This window comes from Aedes albopictus, chromosome 1 (assembly GCF_035046485.1).
Source record: "Aedes albopictus strain Foshan chromosome 1, AalbF5, whole genome shotgun sequence".
NCBI classification, from domain to species: Eukaryota; Metazoa; Arthropoda; class Insecta; order Diptera; family Culicidae; genus Aedes; species Aedes albopictus.
The window spans coordinates 64237113-64262755 of record NC_085136.1 but is presented as its reverse complement, the minus strand read 5'-3'; the positions used below and the strand labels follow the sequence as shown (position 1 = coordinate 64262755).

Genomic DNA, 25643 nt, shown 5'->3' with positions numbered 1-25643 from the left:
AAGTGTGCGTAGTATGCGGAGCAGCCAGAGGAGTGAGAAACGCACTGAAGAATGGGTGAAGCAGGCCAAGGTAACCGAGAGTTCCGGTGTGGTGGTCGTTGTACAGACACCAAAACCGACGTCTGCGATTGCTGATCATCAGGGTGGTGCAAGTTCTGGTCGTCCGCAGGTGGTACATCCTTCGTCAACGCCCTTGAAGTCTACGGCAGCAGTACTTCCCCCCGTTATCGGCGACAACAGAGTAGGAGTGGGATTTGAGGTGAAATCGATCCCGCGAACTCTGGGAAGCATCACTATCGGAGACGAGTCCGAGGAATCTCTCGAAGGTGCAGTCGGAGCAGACGAAGACGAACGCGACGAATTACCACTCGTGAATCTTCAGCCATATGAGGATCTGTTGAAGGTTGAAGAAGTGATGCCAGTCGGCGCGAACACTGGCGCAATTCCGAAGATTAACCGTTTCGGTACTCATTACAAGCGCTGGAGTGTTGAAACCGGGGAGCTACGGAAACAAAATGCACTACAGTTGCAGCGACAGTCGGAAGCGGAACGTCGGGCCATTCAGGACCTGCAGGAGAAGCACCGAGTGGATATCGACACCAGGCGTAGGAGGGAAGTCGATCTCGTGAATCGAATAACGAGCCTGCAACTGCAGCACGACGCTGAGCTGAAACTGGTTCGTGAATCGGAGGCGAATTTACGAAAGCTGCAGGATCGTGAACGGGCAGATCTGAATTCCAGGATTGGGACCCTGGAAAAGCAACTCATCAAGGAGAAAGAACGGATGCGCACTTCGGAAGTAGATTTGCGCAATCAACTCGAGCAGCGGGAGCGTGAATGCGAAGCACTTCGACTTCAAGTAGCAGAACTGGAGAGCGAGCTACAGTGTATTCGTGAAATGGAGCAACAGTTGCAGTCTCAAATTGCAGCGAGTCGCCAGCGTGAACACGATGCCATTCGCGTACGGAATGAAGCGGAGAAGCAGTACTGGGACCTGCACGAGGAGGTTCAACAGATCATCAATCGAAGCGAGGATCATTCTGCTGACGGTGCTTGTTCTCCTCCGTTACCTCCACCTCCGGCGTCGTGGTTTGAACCCGTGAACGCGCCTAACACTGCCAGCGTCAACCACTGCGATGTAAATCCTCCGTTTCTTCTTCCTCCGCCCCCTCCAAGTCTTTCTACTGTGAACACGTTGGCTGCCGTGCCAAATATCCAGCCCCAGCTGCTTTCTCAAGCTGTAGTTCCGGCTTACGTGGGCGCTCTGCTGGGGCCGTCGCCCCAGCAACTCGCGGCAAGACAGGTGGTCACGAAGGAACTTCCAATTTTTTCTGGGGATCCGATAGACTGGCCACTGTTCATAAGCAGCTATCAGCACTCGACGGAGACTTGCGGATACACGAACTCCGAAAACCTGTTGCGCCTGCAGCGTAGTCTACGAGGAAACGCGAAGGAATCCGTCAGCAGTTTTCTGCTCCACCCGTCAACTGTGCCGCAAATCTTGTCCACTTTGCAGCAGTTGTACGGGCGACCAGAGCAAATCGTCAATAACATGATCGCGAAGGTTCGGGCGACACCCCCTCCGAAGCCCGATCGGTTTGAGACACTGGTTAGCTTTGCTCTGGTGGTTCAAAACCTTTGCGGGCATCTGAAGGCAGTAGGGCTAGAGAAACATTTAGCAAACCCCATTCTTCTCCAGGAATTGGTCGACAAACTACCAGCGACGGTCAAGTTTAGCTGGGCGCTCTACCAAGAACAAGTTCCGGTTGTAGATTTGTCAGCGACTACATGGGGAAGGTATCTTCCGCTGCAAGTGGTGTGACACAGCTGTCTAACCTTCCGCAGAGAGCGGTAAAAGAAGAGCGGACTCGCCCGAAGGAAAGATCGTTCGTGAACGCACACTTATCCACGGACGCGCCGAAGGAGAATCGTCGAGAGCAGGCTGGTAAAACCGTCGCGAACAGTGGAAGAAGTGGGGATACGAACAGCAGAAAAACTTGCCCAGTCTGCAACACTGACGGCCACGAAATAGAGAGTTGCAGTTCGTTCAAAGGCTTGGATTTGGACGGCAGATGGAAGGCAGTGAAAGTGAACAAGCTCTGCTCACGGTGTCTTACATCACACGCGCGGTGGCCGTGCAAAGGAGAGGTCTGCGGAATCAATGATTGCCCGAAGCGGCACCACCGTTTGCTTCATTTCGAGCCACCAGCGGCGGCCAAAACTACTAGCGCCGTGGTTACAGTACATAGTCAGCTGTCTTCTACCACGCTCTTTCGCATCCTTCCGGTCACTCTGTTCGGGCGTAAAGGACAAGTCGATACCTACGCATTCCTCGACGACGGATCGTCCGTGACGCTCGTAGAGCGATCTATCGCTGATGCGCTTGGAGTTAGCGGCGAGCTAGAGACGCTGCACATCGAGTGGACGGGCGGAATCAACAAAACTATCGATGGGTCAGAACGAGTCACGCTGGAGATATCCGAGTCCGGAGGGAGCAAACGCTACAAGCTGTCGGAAGTGTACACGGTGAAGAACCTCGGATTACCGCAGCAGACAACAGACTATGAAGAACTGTCTTCGCGATTCGCTCACCTCGGCAAGCTCCCGGTGAAGAGTTTCAAGCGCGCTGTACCTGGAATTCTTATCGGACAGAGCAATTCGCACCTATTGGCTACGTTGAAGCTGCGAGAAGGCAAAATCAACGACCCGATTGCTACAAAAACCAGGATTGGATGGGCCGTATGTGGGAGTCTGCGGAAGCCCCAAGTGGGAACGATGCACAGGCAGCTTAGCATGTTCGCCGAACCGACTACCGAAGATCTTCACGAGTACGTTCGCCGATTTTTTGATATCGAGAGCTTGGGGGTGGCCGTCGTGCCGGCGGTGAAAGGAGCAGAGGAGCAACGTGCGTGCGAAATTTTGGAGGCGACCACACGACGGTCGAACGGCGAAAAGTACGAGACGGGTCTGCTTTGGAAACACGATTACGTGGAGTTTCCGAATAGCCGACCGATGGCAGAAAGACGATTTAGACTTCTCGAGAAGCGTTTAGCCAGGAACCCGGAGCTGTATGATGCCGTCCGTCGGCAAATAGCCGACTTCAAAGCGAAAGGATATATACACGAAGCATCAGTAGAGGAACTGGAAGGATTCGATCTGCGACGGACCTGGTACTTGCCGATTGGAGTCGTCGTCAACGAGAAAAAACCTGGAAAAGTTCGTATCATCTGGGATGCCGCAGCGAAGGTCGAGGGCATATCGTTGAACTCCATGCTACTCACGGGTCCGGATCTTCTGACACCACTCCTGTCAGTGATGTTTCCGTATCGAGAACGCCAAGTAGCCGTGTCAGCAGACATCAAGGAAATGTTCCTGCAAATTTTGATTCGCGAGCAAGACCGCAGCGCACTGCTTTTTCCGTACAGGGACTCTCCGGAGCTTCCGATGAGTACCATGGTCTCCGACGTGGCAATTTTTGGAGCGGCCTGCTCCCCAGCTCACTCACAGTTCGTCAAGAACATGAACGCGGCCGAACAAGAAGCGGAGCTTCCACGAGGAGCAGCAGCGGTAAAGAAGCGGCACTACGTGGACGACTACGTGGATAGTTTCGATACGGCAGAAGAGGCATTTGAGGTAGCGAAGGAAGTGATCGAGGTGCATAGAAGAGCAGGATTCCACATTCGTAACTGGATGTCGAGCGACAATAGCGTGCTGGAGCAGTTGGGAGAAGCGAAGCAGAAACCGGCAAAATCAATGTTGCCGGACAAGGAGACCTGTTTCGAGCGAGTGCTGGGAATGGCGTGGATGCAAGAAGAGGACGTTTTCGCCTTTACGCTGCAGTTCTGCGATAAGGTGCGCTACTTACTTGACGATTCCATCATTCCGACAAAAAGGGAAATGCTTCGGCTTGTCATGAGTATCTACGACCCTTTGGGACTAGTTGCATCGTTTGTAATACAAGGCAAAATAATCATCCAGGAGGTGTGGCGGACAGACACGGATTGGGACATCAAAATTCCGCAGGAAATCGCTACCCGCTGGGTGGAATGGATATCGATGCTGAAGAAAATAGATAGCCTGCGCATTCCTCGGTGTTATTTTCCAGGCTACGACCCAGAGAGCTTCAAAACCCTTGAATTGCACGTGTTTGTGGATGCGAGCGCACAAGCTTTCGCAGCGGTTGCGTATTTCCGTATCGTCGACCAAGGGCAAGTCAGAGTGGCGCTTGTTTCATCCAAAACAAAAGTCGCACCACTCCGCGAACTGTCGATACCGAGGCTAGAATTGATGGCAGCGTTGCTGGGAGCTCGCTTGCGGAAGACGATAAAGGAGAACCATTCGTTGGAGATCCGGAAGACCTACTTTTGGAGCGATTCTACGACCGTTTGTTCGTGGATCAAATCCGACACGCGTCGGTACCGCCAGTTTGTCGCGTTCAGGATCGACGAAATATTAAACCTTTCGAGGATCGATGAATGGCGGTGGATTTCGACAAAAGCGAACGTAGCAGATGAAGCGACGAAGTGGGGAAAGGGACCTTCCTGCAACGTGAACAGCCGTTGGTTCCAAGGACCCGATTTTCTCTACCGCAGCGCAGACCATTGGTCGATGGTTCCGGAAGAAGGCACAGATGAAAGCGATAAGGAACTACGGGAGGCGTACGTGTGCAGTCATCTACTGAGGCAACCGATTGTCAATACTAGCCGATTTTCACGGTACGAAAGATTGTTGCGGTCGATGGCGTACGTTCATCATTTCGTGGACAGGCTGCGGGATCGGAAAAGCAGTAAGCCTAAGTACTCTGTTGGGCTGACAAGTGTGGAGATGCAGAAGGCGGAAAGAACGTTATGGTCAGTTGCACAGTCTGAGGAGTTTCCGAATGAGGTTGCGACGCTGAAGCAGAATTTGGAACGCAGCAGTGAAGACCAGAAACAACTAGAAGCATCAAGTCGTCTTGCGAAGCAGTCACCATTTGCGGATAAATTTGGTGTGCTGCGGGTCGGAAGTCGAGCTGCAGAAGCACATGTGCTAGCCTACGACGCGAAATTCCCTATTATTTTGCCAAGGGAGCACCGAATTACCGAGCTATTGCTGGACTACTTTCATAGACAATTTGGTCACGCGAATGATGAAACTGTGGTCAATGAGGTGCGGCAGAAATTTCACGTGCCTCGCCTGCGAGTGGAAGTTCGTCTAGCACGGAAGCGCTGCATGTGGTGTCGTGTGAACAAGATAACACCTGTGGCACCGAAGATGGGACCACTACCAGCGGTGCGAATGCAGCCCTTTGTACGCCCGTTCACATACGTTGGTATAGACTTATTTGGCCCGTATTTAGTGAAAGTTGGACGCAGCGTGGCGAAGCGATGGGTTTGTCTTTTCACCTGCCTCACGGTAAGAGCCATTCACCTCGAGGTAGTCGCAAGTTTGTCCACCGATTCGTGCAAGAAAGCCATCAGACGCTTCATAGCACGACGAGGCTCCCCCTTGGAGATATACTCTGACAATGGCACGAATTTCGTTGGAGCGAATCGAGAGTTGCAGGAGGAAATCAGCCAAATTCATACCGAATTGGGCAGCACTTTCACAAATGCCAAAACCCAGTGGAAATTCAATCCACCTGCCGCTCCGCACATGGGAGGTTGCTGGGAGAGGATGGTACGTGCCGTTAAATCAGCCCTAGGATCTGTTCCGGTAGTGAGGAAGCTCGACGACGAGTCGTTTACAACGGTGTTAGCAGAAGCTGAAAGTATGGTGAACTCCAGACCATTGACGTTCATCCCGCTAGAAACGGCCGACCATGAATCGCTGACCCCTAACCATTTCTTGTTGCTGAGCTCGAGTGGAATGCGAGAACCGGAGAAGATGCCAACAGATGCAGGTATGGCACTGAAGAACAGCTGGAACATGGTGAAACATACGCTGGACAACTTTTGGCGCCGGTGGGTCAAAGAATACCTGCCAACTATCATCAGAAGGACGAAGTGGTTCCAAGACGTGCAGCCGATCAAAGTAGGGGATCTCGTGCTTGTAACAGACGAAAATGTCCGGAACCGATGGCTGCGTGGAAGAGTAGTACGGACAATTCCGGGAAAGGATGGAGTACCGCGTCAAGCGGAAGTGAGGACATCAGGAGGAGTACTGAAGAGGCCGACATCTAAGTTGGCTGTGTTGGACGTTGCCGGATCTGGTGACGCCGAACCGGAAGTTGAGGCGACACGGGGGGGAGGATGTTCGCCGACACAGCCCACTGTTGTGAATGCCCCTATTGAGAGGCAATGTGAGCCACTGCCTGCGGCCGTTGGGTCTGACTAGAAATCCTCTACATAGAGATAAGCGGAAGTTACATATGTCGATTCGGCAACGCTGTTCATTTTGTTTACATCAGCTGCCAACACTTGCTGCAAAGCTAGATGTTCAAACTTTGTGCGTGACTTCGTAGTGGCTCAAGTTGTTTTGTTTACATTTTCTAATTATAATAGATTTTTTTTCAAAATTTTGAGAAAAAATAGCGGTGCAATCGATGAAATCTGAAATTTATTGTAAAGTGTTAAGCTAAACATATCGGCAGAACTGAAGCAAGAAGCAGCAATGAAAGTTTTTTCGAGAAGTGCAGCAACAAAAGTTTCGTCATAAGCTTGAGCTTTTGAAAGCAGAATTAATTAAATTCTATCTTTTTACTAAACGTCAATTTCTCGATATTAAAAATAAATAATTTTAATTTATTTAGCTCGGATTGCAATACCGTTCAATCGACGCCTTCTTACGAACGATCAGCCTGTTCATTTGGCTCACACTTTGACAGTTCTTTCTGCACGATTGGCTTACAATGGCCGCCTCCGCAGATCTCTATAATGTAGGATTACTAGGTCTGACGGCAGCGATGAAGCGTCAAATGGGATGACGGGCAAAATATAATTATCGGCAGAAAGTGATTGAAAGTGGTAAACATCATTTTGGTTTTGCATTGGAAGTTTTCTTTTTGATTTGTAATTAACACTAAACTAAGGTAAACTATTTGTATTTCTTAATCTAGATTAAAACTTAGATCTATATTGTGAACTATCTACAGGTTGAAAATTGAAACATTAGAACACTGTTGTGAGTTAGACGGAACGGTAGTACGGAGACTGAAATGTGAGCAAAACATGAATTTCATTGATAAAACCTATCCTATAATAAACTTTCCTTTTAGCTTTAAGCTGATCTCACCGAATACCTCGGGACTGATTACCGCTGAAAGAACTCCTGCTAAGTCTATCGCAACACAGTTGTAGCAGGAGATTCCCGTGTTTGCTACCCTCCCGATGCTCGTTGAACTTTTACCGGCATGTTTGACTGTACAGCGCACCGCCGTTCGTGCTGCTGCTAACCGGACCGCGATCAAGTTTTACGTCCTTTAAACCGTGTCCGCTGTCAATGCTGTTCCGGAAGCTTCTAGTCCCATGATCATAGGCTCGTACTGCTCCGGAAGCCTCATCAGCAGAATCTCCGCGAGCCTCGATAAGTCCACCTTGAAATTCACGGAATTTGTGACTGACGTGCTCATGTCGTCCTGGCTGGGATGCGGACTGTAACTTCTCCCATGTTTCTTTCGCCGTGGCCACATCTTGCACTAGACTTCACCGGGGCCTGTAGCTTCACTTGCTCTGGAACGTCTTCGTCGTTTCCGTTCACGGCACACCAGCTTCCCTCAGGATCATCCGTATCGTAAACGCTCACGTAGAATAATTGTCTCGTCTTCGTAGCTTCTCAATGGCTGGCAGCGCCACGGAACTCCTGCTGACTCGTACGCTTCCTGATTTGTGCCATGTTGGCTTTTGAACCAAGCTTGAGTCCTGTTCTTGTGACTGAAGACGCTTGATTTGCTGCTCCCATCTTCAGCAATCTGTTCCTCCAGCTTGGGTTTATCGTGAAGGTACTTCTCCTGCCTCACGAGCTCCTCGGCCTTACGGGCGGACTCCTGTTTCTCCGGCAGCTCTTCCTACTATCACACGTCTTCGCTATCTCACTCGTGTAGCACCGAGGACAGTCAGTTTTACGTCGGTTTCTTACCTTTCTTTTTAGCTCCGCAAGCAGTTGGGGAAGATATTTACTGCATCTCCATTAACACTGTTGGATTACCTCGTCACTCGTCACTCATCGAACTCTTCGTCACTCGTTTTTTAGTCCAACTACACCCAGCTTCTCTATCTTGAATCAGGGTGTATCTGGATGCACAGCATTGATGGCCGCCGCAGCCAACGGGAACTTGTCCGTCCATTTGTCGGTGTTGACTCGATGGTATCTCTAAACGTCCAATAGAAATCGTCCAAGCTTCGGAAAATCAAGCGAAACTGTTGAAATCACAGGTGGTTGCCTTAAAGGTGCCTCTGATGAACGAGGAGTTTCTATAGGTGGGGAAGTTTCTTTGGAGTATGGGGTGAATGCTACTGGGACTAAGTTGAACTCTACTGAAGAACCGTGAACAACCGATCGGTAAATGAATAGAGAAGGCATAGAGAAGAGTAGTCAACTTTACAGATTCTCACCATTTGTCGACGAATACGGCATCCTTCGAATGAAAGGGTTGAGCTACGTCGGTGTCGACTAAATACATGGGCCTATCGGAGGGTCTCAGGTTGAAGGTAACAGGCGGTGGCTGGACGGCAGTTCTTCGACATTATCGACGGAAGGACCTATCGAGGCGCCAACATAGAATCGGACTGCTACCTGGTGATGGTCAAACTGTGCCTAGAACATTCCGTCATCAGTAGTGTTTGGAACCGGTGATTGCCACGGTACAAGCTAGAGTGACATAATGCAACTGGATGTCACCTCAGCATACGTGCAGAATCTTGGAGGCAGCGTTGTCGGATGAGGACGAGTTTCGAGAGGCCCTGCAGAGGACTGCTGGAGTACAGTTGTAAAAGTAGCTATCAACGACGCATCTGAGGTGCGGGGTACGTGGAATGGAGTCCACGGAGCAGATGATTCGACGAAGTGTGCAGAACGATTTTAGAGGCAAAGAACACAGCGCGGGTGGCAATGCTGCAGCAAGATACCTGGCAGAACGTGGAATACTACAAACAGAAGCGGAAACAGCAGACTCGTCTCTTTCGGGAGGGAAACTCCGCCTGGAAGAAGCGCAATGCGAGAAAATGGAACTGCTACGCTGTTTACAAGATACACGGAAGTTCTACCAGAAGCTCAACGCATCCTGTGATGGCTTCCTGCCACGAAATCTGCAGGGATAAAGATGCGAGCATTTGAATGATATGGAGAATGTAGGTATAAGGGACCAAGCCAATGGAGGAAACGACTACGCAAGTACAGCAGAGAACGGAAATGATCCAACTCCCACGCAAAGGGAAGTTAAGGATGCCTTTCATCGGGTCAAAACCAACAAAGCCGCTGGTAAGGAGATATCGCAGTTGAACTCATCAAGGTGGGTCCAGAAAAGTTGGCCATCTGTCTGCACCGGTTACAAGTCAGGATCTGGAAAACCGAACCGACCATTTGAAATGTGGGAACTTCAGAGCAATCGCCATTTGGAATGCTGCCTACAAAGTGCTATACCAGATCATCTTCCGTCGCCTATCACCTAAACGAATGAGGTCGTGGGAAGTTATAAAGCCGGCTTCATCGACGGCCGGTGGACAACGGACCAGTTCTTCACCGTACGGCAAATTCTCCAGAAATTCCGTGAATACCAGGTCCCAACGCATCACCTGTTCATCGACTTCAAGGCGACATATGACAGTATCGACCGCACAGAGCTATGGAAAATCATGGACGAAAACGGCTTTCCGGGAAGCTGACAAGACTGATAAAATCGACGATGAATGGTCTGCTTGAGAGTCTCGGGTGAACTATCTAGTTCATTCGAATCTCGCCGGGGACTGCGGCAAGGTGACGGATCATCATGCCTACTCTTCAACATCCCGCTGGAAGGTGTAATGCGACAAGCCGGGTTGCGATTTTCACGAAATCCGGCCAATTTGTGTGCTTTGCGGACGAGGGAAATCATGCAAGAACGCTTGCTTAAGCTTCAGAAGTATTTTCTGCAAACATTAGCAGAAGAATATGTAGATGTTAACAAATTATTAGAATTTCTCTAATGACTCATTTGTGTACTTCTGTAGAATTTTCTATGACAAAAATAGAAAATGTTCTATAATAAGGTTTGCTGTTGGTCTGCCACATAAAGCAACCTTCTCCCAGTTCCCTACTTTCCCACGCTCTCTGACAACCAACCATCACCACTCACCAGCATCAGCTGGTTGGTGGTGGTCCTCCTCGAAGTTTTCCCGTTTTTTTTACGTGCCAAATCTCGGAGTAAATGGCTTTAATGGTCGCCCGCCAACGAACGAGCGAGTCACGTGTCATCTTCATCCTCTCCTAAAACTCGCTCACTAACCCCCACGTCTCGCACGCACGCGGTGAGTCAAAGCGATTGCTGAGATGAGTGCAGTGCTGTTTGTCCCACCTCCTGGATTTTCTCACTCACGCGCCCGGGCCTGCTGTGTTTGCGAAGTGCAGAGAGCGCGCAGAGTTTTCCGCGTGTTGTTGGTCCTTTTCCCACCACACTATGTACTCGCGGCGAGCCGCAAACAATGAGAGGGCGAGGCAAGAGAGAACAGTGCCGAAGAGAGAGCGACAAACCCCGGGAGGTGTGAAGTGTCAAAAGGCAATTTTTCCCAACCTTGTCGTGGGAAGGTGGTGTCGTTTGTCGGTGGATGGGGTGGTAAATAATCGACCGGCGAGAAAGACATTTCCCACCGCTTGAGGAGAGAGCAAGTGAAATGGCGAGAGAAGTAAATAACGGAGTGGTGATGTGAGAGAGCGCGCTCGCGGTGCATGCGGTGGTCGGCCGCATCGCAGCAGGCGGCGACGGCGATAACAATGCACTGTCAGTTGACGTTTGAACGTCGCGACGTGCGGAAGCCGGTTGTTTGGATTGGAAAACGGTTTAGATTTGGGTATATTGGCGACGGGGTTCACAGGTGGCTGCAACAAGTTTGCGTTGATTGACGATAGGTTCTGTTCTCGATAGTTGTTAGTGAAGCGGTTAGTGAGTGATTTAGCGTGTAAACAAACGAGCAGCAGCGAGGCGAGATAGCGCGGGCGCGGAAAGTAAACACCAACCCGCACAAATCTGTCTAATTAATTAGCGCGCATCACTATCAAGTGGGTACAATTAAAATTAAATAAAAATTGTTGCTTCAAGCATCGCGGTTGATCGAGAAGAAGGAAACGACGAGTAGTGAGCGAGCGAGAGTATGTGAACCGCGGAGTGATTTGTTGTCTTATTTTTAATTAAGAGCTCCGGAGCGATAACCACATGGTCGAGGTCTGGCGGGATTTTTTTCCATGAATGAAACTCCGAAGAGCGAGGAGGATCGTCATCATCATCAGCAGCACTGAAGAGCGAGTGCATGTCACTGTGACAACAGGCAAAGCAACGGCAAAAGCTTATAATTATTCAAATATTTAACTTTTCAAAGAGAGATAAATAACACACCGGAGCGCTATTGCTGCTGGAATGCTCCGCAAGTGTCAGGCAGTAGGCGACGAAACAAGTGCTGAAATTTATTAGTGTTTAGCCTGTTTAGCAACATCACAGCCTACTGTACAGCCGAAGAAGCGACAAGAGTCGTGGCGAAGCACACGGAAGAAAAAAAAGAGCGAATCGGAAGAATTTCTCAAAAAGAAGATATCACTTTGCGCGCGAGTTATTTTAATTAGAAAACGCAACCAACAGCACTCGGTGGCATTTGAAGTGCAGTCGCGGTACGGTTCAAGAAAAAAATAAAGTGCAATTTGCACACACAGCGACTGTAACAACTGTGGGAAGGTAAGGCGAAGAGGCACCACGCTGGTGTGAAATTTGAGAAGTTTGAAGTCGAAGCCAAGCAGGCTCGGCAGACCCCTGCACTCAAGTGATTTCAGTTTTAGTGAGTGTGAAGAAAAGCAAAACAAATAGGTGCAAGCAAGTGCAGGAAAGAAGTGTTGTGTAATTCGATCATTACTGCCTACCTACTAGTCGGTCGAAGAAGCCGGGTTCCACCATCGCATCGATTGGATCGGGACGACGACAGGCTGAGGAGGTGAGCTAAGCAGGCGGAAGGAATTTTGCAACCCGGCAACCGCAGCCAGTCAGCCAGCCAGCCGGTGCCCGCTGACTTGGATCCTTCGGCCAACAAGATAGTTGCCGACAGCAGTCAGTTATCCGTGAGTGTGATGTTTTGTCTGTCTCTCTCTTTCTCCCGCATGGTTTTTGATCGGTTCGCATCAGGAGGTTGCTTTGATTCGTTTGAATTGGAGGGTTTCGTGGGAATGTCTGATCAGTGGGAATTTGGAGGAATTTTCGTTTGTGGTAATGGATAGTGCGTACTGGCATTTCAATTAGAGTTAATCTGCGTACGAAATGGGATTCGCTGCTGTCTGGAAATTAATGGACATCAAAGTGATTGCTACACTCAGTTTCTGTAATCTACTTGGGTAAAACAGTTCGCCAACAGTCACCAAACAACCCTAATAGCTAAGAATATCTCGATAAATTAAATTGAATAGTTGCATTGACGTCTGAACAGTGCTGAAAATTTCATTTCGTCATATCTAAATTCAACCACCTACAGCTCATTTTAGAAGCTGAACCTGAGAATGGGGTATATGAAAAACTTGTGCAGCTAGTTCAGTTCTGCAAGAAAGTCACGTAAAAACTACTATTTTTCGAATATTTAAGGTAAATGTCACGGATTACCTTTGAAAAATGCCAAATGATATTCACCGTGAATATCATTGGGATTTTTCGAAGGTAGCCAGGTAGCCCGTGACATTTACCTTAAATATTCGAAAAATAGCGTTTTTTCCGTGACTTTCTTGCAGAACTGAACTAGCTGCACTAGTTTTTCATATTTCATATTCTCAGGTTCAGCTTCAAAAATGAGCTGTAGGTGATTGAATTTAGATATGACGAAATGAATTTTTCAGCACTGCGTCTGAATGCATCAAAAGCAAAAACAAAAAAAAAACATTTTCGTGTTTTTTTTTGTACACGACAATAGAAGCGAAGTAAATTTCATAGAGCTTGTAGTTTATATTTTTACTTTTGTGCTTAAGTAGTCAAAGTGACCCAAGAATAAATGACATAAAAACCAACAAACTTAGTTCTCAACTATATAAAGCATGGAACGAGCTCACCAATCTGTGACCATCATGACGATTGAGTAGGCCGGCCCAAAAATAATTTACAAAACATTTTGACCCCGTTATGATGTAGATGTTTTCTTTATTCTGAGCGAAGTTAAGCATAGCAAACCGATTCGGTGTGCAGGACTGAATATATTGATACAATTTCCCATACATATATTAAGGATTGAAATCCCTTTTAAGGTGACTCCCCGTATCACTCCTTTTTCAGCACTTCTTTTTCGATTCTTCTTTCTGACAATCATCGAACGCAACAGTAGTTGTGTTGCCGTTTTACATTTGTTCCATAAACAAACAAAAATAGCACCGCTTTGTCTTGCTTCCGCCAATGTAAACATTACAAGATTATGAATCCTTTAAAAGCAATTCAAGCAGTAGACTACTCAGTATATGCTAAATCACAATCAACACGTCTCAACGTTACGAAAAACATTGGATTTTATGTGTAAAAAGCTAAAAATGATCGAATACTCTTAGTATGCTCTTCCGCTGTTGATGTTTGCAAGCAGCAGCAGTGTTGGCGGACAGTGCGGAGGAGATTTCACAAATAAAAACTATGTGCTTTTATTACTTTCATGTGTGATTAAAAGTACAACAATAATCATTCGAAGAATAGTTTTCGATTTTACGACGCATAATCGATAAATTTGAGTTGACCATTTCAATGATTTTGATTGATTTTATTGATGAATTGGCCCGCAAGATCGACATCACTGCGTTCAATGATCGATGATTGTGCGCCAGAAGGCACCGTCGCGACGCGCTGCTGTCGTCGTCGTTGTACTGTGGTGGGTGGTAAACATTGCCATCGAACTCTTGGTGCGGCTGAGACAAAATTATATGATTTTCAAGTTCGAGTGAAAATATTTCTTTGTGGCATAGATAGTTCGAAAGAGAAGTTTAATTGGAATAGTGTGTTCTATATTTCTTTTACAAATATCTTGCGTGAAGTGGAGAATTTTAGAGAAAAGGTAAGCGTCGATTTTCTTACGTAGGTGTATTAGTGCAATACTGTGTAAAGTTGAATTTGGATGATGATTCTGAAGAAGCCATTTTGTGATGATACAAGAAAAGGCCTTAAACTTCAATTGTACTGCAGCTCAGTTTTCAACCGATTGAATTAGGACTTTCAGAGATTGTTCTTCCTACCCAAAGGCTCATTTATGGGGGGTGTACCTTAAGATGAGACAACCTTCATTTTCAGCCTCACAAAGTTGGGCCAGTCTAATGCCTGAATCTGCCATATTCTGTTCTGGAAATTTCTGGAAGAAAAAATATGCAGAAGTGCCTGGTAGAATCCTAGGATGAATTTCTGGTGAAGCATTTTCAATTGAGGAATTCCTGTAAACATTTCTGAAGAGCTTCTCTAGAACTCCTCCTGCGTTTCTCGCATGACGATTTTTTAGAGAATCCTCGAAGAAGTTTCTAGAGGAATGTTTTGAAAATGCTCCGGGAGAATTTATGGAGAAACCTTCGCAGAAATTTCCGAAGGAAATGGTAGAGGAATTCTCGGTCGAATGGTTGGAGAAATTTGAAATTACATGTCCATTTTCACTTCTGACAGAATCCTTGACAGATTTTCTGGTGAAGTCTTTGGAAAAATTTCTCGAGATATGCTTAAACGAATTCTTGGATTAACTTCTGAAGGTATAGAAGAACCGCCACCGATACTTTTAAAGAAATTTGTGCCAAAAAATCTGGAGGGTCCAAGGGAGGGTTTTCAGAAGAACTGAAGGAGAAATTGTTGGAGGAATCCCCGAGAAAAATATAAAGTTTTATTTTTGTGTTAAATGTACTATTTGAACTTGGAAGCATCTTTCTAAATTTAATGCACATTTATAGTGCTCTGAAGTTAAATAGCACCATGAGATACAACGATCTCATTTTTGATGGTCTACTTTCAGGTTATTTCGGGCAGAAAACAACTGCATCAGATAAGTGAATCGTTCCCTATCAGGGACATCAAAATGTAAACGTCTCGCATTAAAACCCGAATCTAGATGCCCCCTAAGGATTAGAAATTTCTAGACAAAACTCGAGCTATGTAAGCAACTGTTGCTGCTAACTAAAGGCAACCTGCCAGAGAAAATACGATTACAGGATTGACTGATGAACCAACAACATCTATGAAACCTTGTCATCCTATCATTGGAAATCGTTATCCAATTAGGGTAAAAAAGGGCAAAATATATGTTCTGTGTTTTTTTCCAAGTGTGAAGTCCTAATTTATTACGCATTTGTAAGGTTGCACTACAATATGTTATTTTTATAATGCATTTGTAGTGATCTATATTTCTGAATATAAAAATATGAACAATTTTCTAGAAAATCCTGGGGTAATCATAGGACACATTTTTGAAGGAAATCTTTAAAGGAGAAGGAAACCTTTAGGCGGAGTCCTTTGGGGATTTTTAGAGGAATCCCTGGACAAATGATCGGAGAACTAGGAGAATACTTTGGAAGAAACCTTGGTGGATTTTCTGAAAAAGGCCCTTTGAATAATCCTTGGAAGAATTTGTGGTTTATCTTTCAGTGAATGTCCGAAGGAAATGTTGGATTATTTCTCCTGGAATTCCTCAGAAGAAATCTTCTTAAAAATCTCTAAAATTTTCCCAAGGTGAAGATAGCTTCGACAACTCATCTACAGATTTGTTTTTCTTTCGAAATTCACTCAGATATTACTTTTAAAATTACAACAAAAACGACCAAGAAAGACTTTTGAGAGAGAAATTTGCGGAGAAATCGTTGGAAGAACTCCTCAAACAAATCTGTGAATGATTTTTTTTTCTTGTTCGTTTATTTATACAGCCTTCCAGTACGTGGATGAATTGCCGAAGGCGTCTTTTTCTTGGGCCTTTTTTGAAGAGTTCCCTTTTAAGAATTTCAGGAAGAAAAAACTATTAGAAGAATGTGTTTTAGTAAGTTGTTTTTGTTAGAATTAAAAAGATTTTTGGATGGAATGATAAAGCTTATAGAACGCTTACAATAGAATTTTTATTGAAGAAATTCCATATTTTTTTTGAATTCCTGAATCGTCACTAAAAGATGTTATTTCACATTATTGTTTAATCCTTTCACCGTTTTCATTTCTTGTTTTAAAGATTTATTCCAAAATAAAACCAATACTTCAGAATAAGATTGCCTTCATGAATCTACTGCCGATCACACCAGAATAAAAAAATAAATATTTGAATTGACTATCCAACAAGTAAAGCTGCAGATAACTTTTTATAGGAATAAAAAAATACATCTCCGAATTTTTGGCATGTTGTGTATAGCTATTTCTTTCTTCACTTGCACTTCGATGCAATAAATTTCGTCGTTCTTAGATTTCGCTGTCACTCTCAGTCATACACGCTAGTTTGATAATACCCATTAAATGGGTTTGAAATACCCACTTTTTTATTCAGTACTGAGCTGTCAAAAGATGGGTATTTCTATGAAAACAAATACTGGGTATTTTAGCCTCATTATGAAGTTCCCTTTCTGAATCTATGAATGGGTAAATAGTACGCATGTTAGTTAAAAAAATCGATTCCACCATTTTTTCAGCTTTGCGTTTAAAAAAAGCCGGATTAAGGCGAATATTCTATGTGATTTCTTATCAATTCATTTAAATAAACCCCCTAAGTTTGCCTAACCTCAAACTGCAAAATGTTTTGGAAATAATGGGGCATTTTTACCCATTTTTTGTACAAAAAGCGAGAGTAATAATTACCCATTTTATGAGGTTCGAGGTGAATATCCATTAATTCCGGAACAAATCTCATTTTCTTCTTTTGTCACAGTGCTCGTTGACTCGTCAAGGGGGGGGGATGATAAATAATAAATGCTTTTGATGAAAAAATACCCAAACAATTAGGAAAAATCATTAAACTTATCGGATTTGTTGAGCGACTCTAATTTTACTCTTAAATTTTTAAATTTCTTGTAAAATTTATTTGTGTCCCCCCTCAAAATGTTGAATTCCAACCAAAATTTTCCGAGGGGGCGGTGACATAAGAGAAAATCGAAATTTGTGTCAGCCTAATGGGTAAACGGCAAATACCCACTAAATGGTTTAAGCTACTTTAGTTTGAAATGGGTACTAAATTAAGGGTATTCTGAAACTATCGTGCACACATGTTAGCTTAATACCATATTAGGGCGAGTTCAATTTCGTCGCCATACTTATTATTCAGATTATTCGTGAAAAATACTATCTAAATGTAAAAAAAAGTTTTGGTATATAAATCCAAGATGGCGTCCAAAACCACTTCTATGACCGACCCAACTTTTTATAACTGTTCACAGTAGCTCTATCTTTCCTCTTTTCAACAACGTTTCGTTTCGAGGGAGTTTTAGAAGAAACTCTCGAGTTATAACAGTTTGAATTTGACCAAAATTGAGGGGTCTGCAAAAATGGTTGTGGCTCTTACGAACGGGGGGTCCATCAATTTGAGTAATCAAATGCATTTTTCTTACTTTTTTAACAAGAGCTTTCAGAAAATCGCCACCTTAAGCATTTTTAGAGTTAAGCTGTAAATAGTGGGACGGTCTCCCCGAGAGTTGGCGCCTAAGTTCTAAAAATAGCCCTTTTATTAGTACAAAAAAGTTTCTGCCGTCAGCATAAACACAGTATTTCAAAAACCAATACCCTTCCAGAATGCATAGAGTTCATACAAAAAAAAATGAAAAAAAAAAAACAGATGTTAAAGAAACATCACGAATTTTTTTTTTGAATTTGAATAAAAAAGGGTAATTTTTCAAAACCTCTAAATGTTTTTTTAGAAAATCTAAGTGTTCTACAAAAATGCTTCGAATATGCATGTGTTTTTTTTATTATTGTACAAATTGGGCCGAAGCTTCTCAGATTTTCATGAAACTTTTTCCACAGACAGGGCTGAATAAAAAAATTGAGAAAATATCAGGGTCGCCTTTTGTTTTGGAAATCTCAGATGGATTTTTGTTTTGTTTTCCCCTGACACTGTTTATATTGAAAAATCATAACTCAAGAGCGAAGCATCGTAGAAATAATTTTGTTTATGAAAATGAAAGCAATTTATCTCGGAAATCCAAAATAAAAATATGAACTGGAAAAAGTTATCAACAAAAATTTTCCACCGTTGTGAAAATTCAAAATGAAAAGCCGGAAAACTATGCCCCAACTCGCGGAAAATTATTAATTAAATATTTATAAGAAGGAAACTTTATAAACTTCAATTCCACTAGCTTCCTGAGTTATGGCCAATTTTGTGAAAAATGACCATATTAGGGTTTTTTTGAAAACCAACATTTCAATCACATTACACCGTTAAGAAAAGCCGAACATTCAGGGTTTTCAAAGAAACCGCTTACATGGTAATTTTTCACAAAATTGACCATAACCAGGAAGGAAAAAAGTACATCCTAGAAGTTATTGGAATTGAAGTTTATAAAGTTTCCTTCTTAAAATTATTTTATTATTTCCGTGAGTTCGGACATAGTTTTTCCGGCTTTCCTTGAGCTTGCGCTTGATTGACCGCCCGTGGATGCTACTCCAGTATCGCCAGATCAGCTACACTCACACAAGGAACCAATAAGATATCTCCCGTGACTATCAGGCATCTTCAGTGTGTGAGTGTTGGTGATCTTTGATCCCTGCTTACACTTTGCTGAGCTGTCATAATTACTATGCATTGCCCCTCGCGTTACCAAACTAACCGTAATCAAAGGTGGCATTGATGATCTGACCGCTCATTTTTACCATTGGTTCTTGCATACAATTAGAACATACATGTTCCATATTCCTGGAACAAGTACTAGTTTACTCGGAACTTGTTGAACTAATGCAAGATTCTTAAAAAAAAGATAATTTTTAAATAAGAAATTGATGTATAAAAACAATGTTTGTTTATGTGTAAATACTCTGACTTGAGGAATGAAGGGTCCCTGAATTTGAATTTGTTGTCAAAATTCTCACAAGTAGTGTACTTTTTGAGTTATTTTATAAATAACGCGGTCTAAGCCGCGATTAACGCCTGAAGGTAGGCACTTCCCTAAGAGAGTAAAAGATTATTTTTGTTATATCGTTCATTCGACTGGAAAGGGCATTTGTAAGTTTGTAGAACGTGCAAATTCCAGTGAAATTTGGTTTATGTCGTAATCTAATACTAATTGCGAATTAAATATGTGAAAATCTCCGGAAAATAATATTGAACAAACGCCCCTTAATGCGGCGATGGCGGCGGTGGTGTGAATAGGCGTGACCGAAGTTTGACCATGAAGACAACATTGGGGAAGCAAAGAAGTTGTCAGTAGGTACGCCCTAGAATTTGTAGTCCGAACTTTTCCATGACCATTGATGAAATCCGGGAGATATGTTTAAAGGAACTACTATAACAAACCTTGAAGGAACTCATGTAGGAATTCTTGAAGAAACGCCTGAAGAAATTTCTTATGCAACTCCTGGAGGAATTCATGAATCCTCTCGGAAAAATCTCCAAAAGAACTCCAGGAGCGATCTTTCCCAACTAGTATTTTTGCTGCATAAGATTTTGAAAGAGCTTTCTTCCAAAAGCATTTGCACAATAAGCTTTTATGCGGCTCCTTTTTTAGTAGGGCTGGAAGAACTCCTGGAAGAATTCCCAAAGGAATTCCTGTGGAAATTGCCAAAGCTATTCGAGGAAGAATCCTCAAAGGATTTCTAGGAGGCATTATCGAAGGATATCCAGGAGGAATCCTAGAAAGAATTTCAGGTGGAATCCTCTAAGCAATTCCACGAGGAATCCCCAAAAAAAATTCCTAGAGGAATCCACGAAATAAATTCAGGAGGAACCCCCGAAAGAATTCATGGATAAATCTCCGAGAGACATCCAGGAAAAAAAAAACCCTGAAGGAGTTCCTGGAGGATTCCTTGAAAGATTTCCAGGAGGAATCCCAGAAGAATTTCCAAGAACAATCTTCGAAGGTTTTTCAGGAGATATCCCCGAAAGAAATCCTGGAGAGAATTCTTATAGCAACTCTAGCAGTTATGTTTGAAGGAACTCCTAAAAGAATCCTTTAAGGAACTTCTGTAGGAATTCCTGAAAGAATATTCTGGAGAATGAAACTCCTGGAGGCATCCGTGAATCCTCTTGAAAAAAAAAAAATCCCAAAGAACTACAGCAACTATCCCTGCAAACACTCCCAAAAGAATCCCTAAAGGAAATTCTCGAGGAATCCTGTAAGGAACTCCTGGGTGAATCTTAGAAAGAACTCCTGGACTAATGCCTAAAAGAACTTCTGTAGGGATCAGAGTTTAAAATTTTCATAGTCAATGAGTACAATCAACATGAATTTTGATTTGATTGATTGATTTGTCTTTATTAAAGAGACTTTCAGCCCTTGCGCGAATTTTGAAAATTCTACACTAAGGGATCAACATAAAATTCGTTTTGGTGAATGAATTTTCTCACTTATTCATTCACTTTTCTGTCACTGTAAATTTTCACTGAGAAACATAAATGGCCTATGCCCCCCCGATTATACTTTCAATCACCTCAAAACTTGTGTATAGTAATTAATAGGAATCCTAATTATCTGCTTGCTGCTTCTTTTGGTTATTAATTAGAATTGTACATCTGTAATCTGTAACCGGTTGGTTCCAATGTTTAGATTTTCAATTGTATGAGTGTTTGTTTTGTTAGAAAATTCACGTTTTTAATATGTCAATATCAGAAGGCTTCACCCTAGCGAGAAAATCCGTACAAATGTGAATATGTTTTTCAACGTTGCTGAAGGGTAAAAAGGAAGCTCACACGAATGGGTACTAAGATGGCTTATGTAGAGAAGAAATAGAATTAGAGATGAGTGCTCATGGGAGCGGCCATCTTCCTTTTAAGAAGGTTGGCGAGAGATTAAACAGGCGTCCGTGTGATTAGACCAAGTTTCTCGTGCAGTGTAGTTCCGTAGAATTTGTGATACCCCCCCCCCCCCCCTTTAAAGTAAGGGCTTGGGGCTGAATATCCGGACTACCTCCGTTCAGGACCTCGTATCCGTTGAATAGAACGGCCACACACGGCGGCTCGGAAGTCAAGATGGCTTCCGAGCCTAACAGCAAAGGAACCACCATCGTCCCATTCAGGACGATTCCCTCAGGCCGTTGGCCTTAATCGCCAAGGAGGGACCCTTCTCGGCACGGTCGTTCCGGTATCGTCCTGGGCCGTGCCGATTACGTCAAAGAAGGATGACGCCTGATCGCCCTACACCATCCAGCAACGCCCGCTGGTCCCCGTCGGCTGAGCACCGACCCGATAAACCCGCTATTCACCGATTCCAAGCTGCGCCGGCGGCGTATTCCGGCCAAAGCGATGCGGGAAGCTACAGCAGTGAGTACAATGAATAGGCCTTTTAAAATCTCGCTAACACGCCACAATATTTGTTACACCCACACCCACACGCCACACTAGGATTTTTAATAAATTGTGTAAGAATGTGAATCTTCTTGTATTTTCATACTTTGTCCGCGAAACCCCTCCGATTACCAAGTAGCATGCCGGCCCTGAGACCCAGCTCGAGGGGTCTCATGCTACTGAGCTTGAAACCGGGAGTAATTGGGAGCCACTGTGGCTGCGGAGCAGCCCCGTAAGTCTACGGAGTTACAAATCAGAAATTGGCCATTTTAAGATGTGTAAGAAGATACTCATGTCAGAGAATTGAATGAAACAAGAGAGGCATTCAGCTGACAATGAATGCGATGAAACACGAATGGAGAAAAATATGAGAATGTCAATTTGCACTTTGGATATTTGATTTTTTTGCTCTCTGCTGGGGATCCCCAAAGAATTTCTGTATTGTTCTGGAGGTGTCCTAGGATCCTCGTGTAAGAATATTTGTAGGGAATCCTGGAGAGTTCCCTGAAAAAACTCCTGGAAAGTTCTCTGGAGCAATCCCTGAAAGAATTTAGGAGGAATCTTTGAAGAATCATTTGCCTGCACGAATCCTTGAAACTCCTGGAGGAACTCCTGACCTAATCGCAGTAGAAAATCCAAGAACTTCTGCAGGAACTCCAAAAGGAATCCCTGGATGAACTTCTAAACTAATTTCTAAAGGACCTCCTGTAGAAACTGCTGAAGGAACTTCTGGAGGAAAATGTAGATTTAGCATTAGTTAAAATACACAGAAATAAAAATGAAGAAAAAAACATCTGGAAGAATTCTTGATGCATCTCCAGGAGGCAATACTGAATCCTCTTGAAAGAATATCTGAAGGAACTTCTGGAACAATTCCTAAGGGAACTCTTATTTAATAGGGGAGGGAGCTTCTGAAGAAATCGCTGATGAAATACCTGGAGGCATCTCTGAATCCTCCTGGAATTACTGGGCAGATCGGCTGTACCCTATTTGGCATGATGCCATTTGACATAATACCGTTTGGTATAATGCCATTTGGCATAAACGCCATTTGGCATAACGGCCATTTGACATTATGATCATTTATTTGTATTTGTATTTACACACGCTAGACACTATTTTGATCTTGTCTACAAAAACCGTTTTAATTTGTTGTATCATCGTTTGTTTTATCTATTTTACCGTTGTGAACTTTTTAATTACGTGTCATTTCGTCGCTGTGAAGTGGAATTATTTCGACATCGCTACTATAGAAGACGCAAAATCGATTTAATTTTTCAACCGTTTTCTACCGTATCCCCGCCGAACTCGAGTTTATTGTCCAACACCAGACTGTTGTATCACAACAAGTATGGAGAAAAAACAATGCGGTGCTTGCCAGTTGGAGGTGAATGAAATTGAGCCGTTGCGCTGTGGATTTTGCGATGTGTATTTCCACATCGGCGCCCAGTGTTGTGGGTTCAACCTAAGTCGCCCCAGCAGAGACATTTTCTCGCAAGGCAAGGCAATGTTTGTTTGTTCGGATTGCCGAGATGAACTGAATGGCAGAAGTGTGAAATCGTACTTTGCCGATATGCGTACTTCCGATGCTTCTCCGTCGTCGTCGTCGTCGCCGTCAGGTTTGCAAACTCAGGTTCAACAGTTGACTCAACTAGTGGAAACCCTGAATGAGAAAGTTGACTGCTACATTGCCAAAGATGTGACTGCTGCGCGGCCACCAATTCGCTCTAACGATGCTGGCGGCTGGCCACGACTTGGAGTCAAACGTCGTCGTGGCAATGATAATCAAACGATTACAATGGCAGCCGATCGTGGAACGAACTCAATTGATCTCAGCGATTTATCTGTGCCGAGTCTGACACCGGAGGTATCCCCACCAAAGTTCTGGCTCTATCTCTCAGGATTGCACCCACAAGTGACCGTGGACGACGTTCAAAAAATTGCAGCTCGTTGCCTGAAACTGACTGCTCCTGCCGACGTCGTGCGTTTAGTGGCTAGAGGTGCTGATGTGACCAATTTGACGTTCGTGTCGTTCAAAGTTGGCCTCGACCCTTCGGCAAAGGATCTCGCTCTTGATGCCTCCACTTGGCCCAGTGGAATCCTTTTCCGCGAATTCATCGATCAGTCAAAAAACCGGACAATGACGAGCAGCACCGCCCAACCCAACGATGCGGTCTTCGCAACTATCTAAGGCCCTTTTCCGTGGACGGTGGCGACTCTAGGGTTTACACCGTGAGCTACGATACCTTTGAGCGATTTCATGTGGACGGTGGAAACCCCAGGGTTTCCACCAGAGGCGAGTATCCTATTTTATTGTCAAATACTTCCGAACCTGATGCACCTCCGTTACAGATCCCGGCCGATGATAACCGCTCGTTGTGGGTTTATTATCAGAACGTGCGAGGAGTGCGAACCAAGATTGACGCCCTGTACTGCAATGCCATGGATTGTAATTATGACGTCATCATTCTGATAGAAACGGGCCTCGATGCAAGCATTAATTCGACACAGCTGTTTGGCGACAATTTCAATGTGTTTCGTTGTGACCGGAATGCAAATAATAGCACCAAATCGAGCTTCGGAGGAGTCCTGATTGCTGTAAATCGACGTTTTTCCAGTTCTATCATCGACATTTCCAGTGGTGTAACTCTGGAGCAGATCTGCGCTTCTGTGGTGGTCGGTATGAAGCGGTTGCTACTGTGTGCAATCTACATCCCTCCAGATAAGAGTAAGGATGTCAACGTAATGAATAAGCACATTGAGTCAGTTCAAGAACTGTGCAGCTTAAGCTCCGCTAATGATTATGTTTTGGTGTGCGGCGACTATAACCAGCGTGACGTATGCTGGAGTGAATGTGACGGTGAGATTCGCCCCTCTAATTGCGGTACTTTATCTGCGGCCAGTTCTGTGCTCGTTGACGCAATGGATTTCTGCAATCTCCATCAAATGAACACCGAGCGAAACCACTTAAATCGGACTCTAGATTTGGTTTTCATCTCCATGGACTTGTCCCCCGAAGTTGTGCGTTCTATTGTGCCACTACTGCCGATCGACCAACAATCATCCACCGTTGGAAATTTCCTTGCAACTACTCTCTGAAGTCAATGACGTAGCAACCGTTGGCATGGATCCTGTGGAGTTAGATTTCAGCAAGATTGATTTCGAGGCTCTGACGATCTTCCTGACTGAAGCTAATTGGAACGTTCTCCTAGACGGACAAAGTGCTAACGATATGGCTGAAACATTCTGCGCATTTATTGTAAATTGGTTATGCACAAATGTACCAATTCGTCGTCCTACAGTTTCACCTGCATGGAGTACTCCTCTGTTGAGAAGATTAAAACGACGACGTAACACATTTCAACGTAGACTCCGACGAAACCGTTCTTACGAAAACAAACGTAGCTTCCATCGAGCCTGCAACGAATACCGAACTCTTAATTCCTCGCTGTACAAATCTTATGTTTTGCGAGTGCAAACTAATTTACGGCGCAAACCGAAGAGTTTTTGGAATTTTGTCAACTCCAAACGTAAAAGTACGACCATTCCGACTAGCGTTTTCTTAAATGACCGCGTTTCCTCGACGTGTGCTGAGAAAGCTGAACTGTTTGCCGCTCATTTTTCATCTGTGTTTGCTGCCGCATCGCCGACTCCATCTGACGTGAATGCCGCCATTTCAGACGTGCCAGTCAATCTTCTGGACCTGGATATTTTCGAAATAACGCCGACTATGGTCACGAATGCGGCAAAAAGACTGAAGTGCACCTCCTCACCAGGTCCGGATGGGATTCCTTCGGCCGTGTATTGTCGCTGTGCTGGAGTTTTGGCTGAACCACTTTGTCGTATTTTCAATCAATCGTTTGAGGATTCCAATTTCCCAAAGATTTGGAAGCAGTCGTTCATGGTTCCGATTCACAAGAAGGGAGAAAAGCGCGATGTCAAGAACTACAGAGGAATCACTAACCTCTCTGCAGCATCCAAGCTATTCGAGATGATCGTGAGCAACGTGGTTTTGGAGCAGGCTAAGCGCTATGTTTCTGCAGATCAGCATGGTTATATGCCGGGTCGTTCTGTAGCTACTAACTTGCTTGACTTCTG

General features: G+C 44.5%; 2 protein-coding genes across 4 annotated transcripts in view; both read left to right on the top strand.

The window, feature by feature from the left end:
• The first annotated feature begins 13 nt into the window (after positions 1-13).
• Positions 14-7211, top strand: LOC134288485 (uncharacterized). Its single transcript, XM_062853493.1, has 3 exons — positions 14-1657; positions 1846-6305; positions 6870-7211. The coding sequence occupies exons 1-3, from the start codon at positions 14-16 to the stop codon at positions 6916-6918; spliced, it is 6153 nt and encodes a 2050-aa protein (XP_062709477.1). The 3' UTR covers positions 6919-7211.
• A 3599-nt stretch (positions 7212-10810) lies between these two features.
• The window catches only part of LOC115256563 (LIM domain transcription factor LMO4.1-like), a 73608-nt gene continuing 58775 nt past the window's right edge, over positions 10811-25643 (top strand). For all 3 annotated transcript variants that reach the window (XM_062844681.1, XM_062844680.1, XM_062844682.1), the window contains exon 1: positions 10811-12213. The gene's annotated coding sequence lies outside the window, so the exon portion shown is untranslated. The remainder of the gene's footprint in view (positions 12214-25643) is intronic.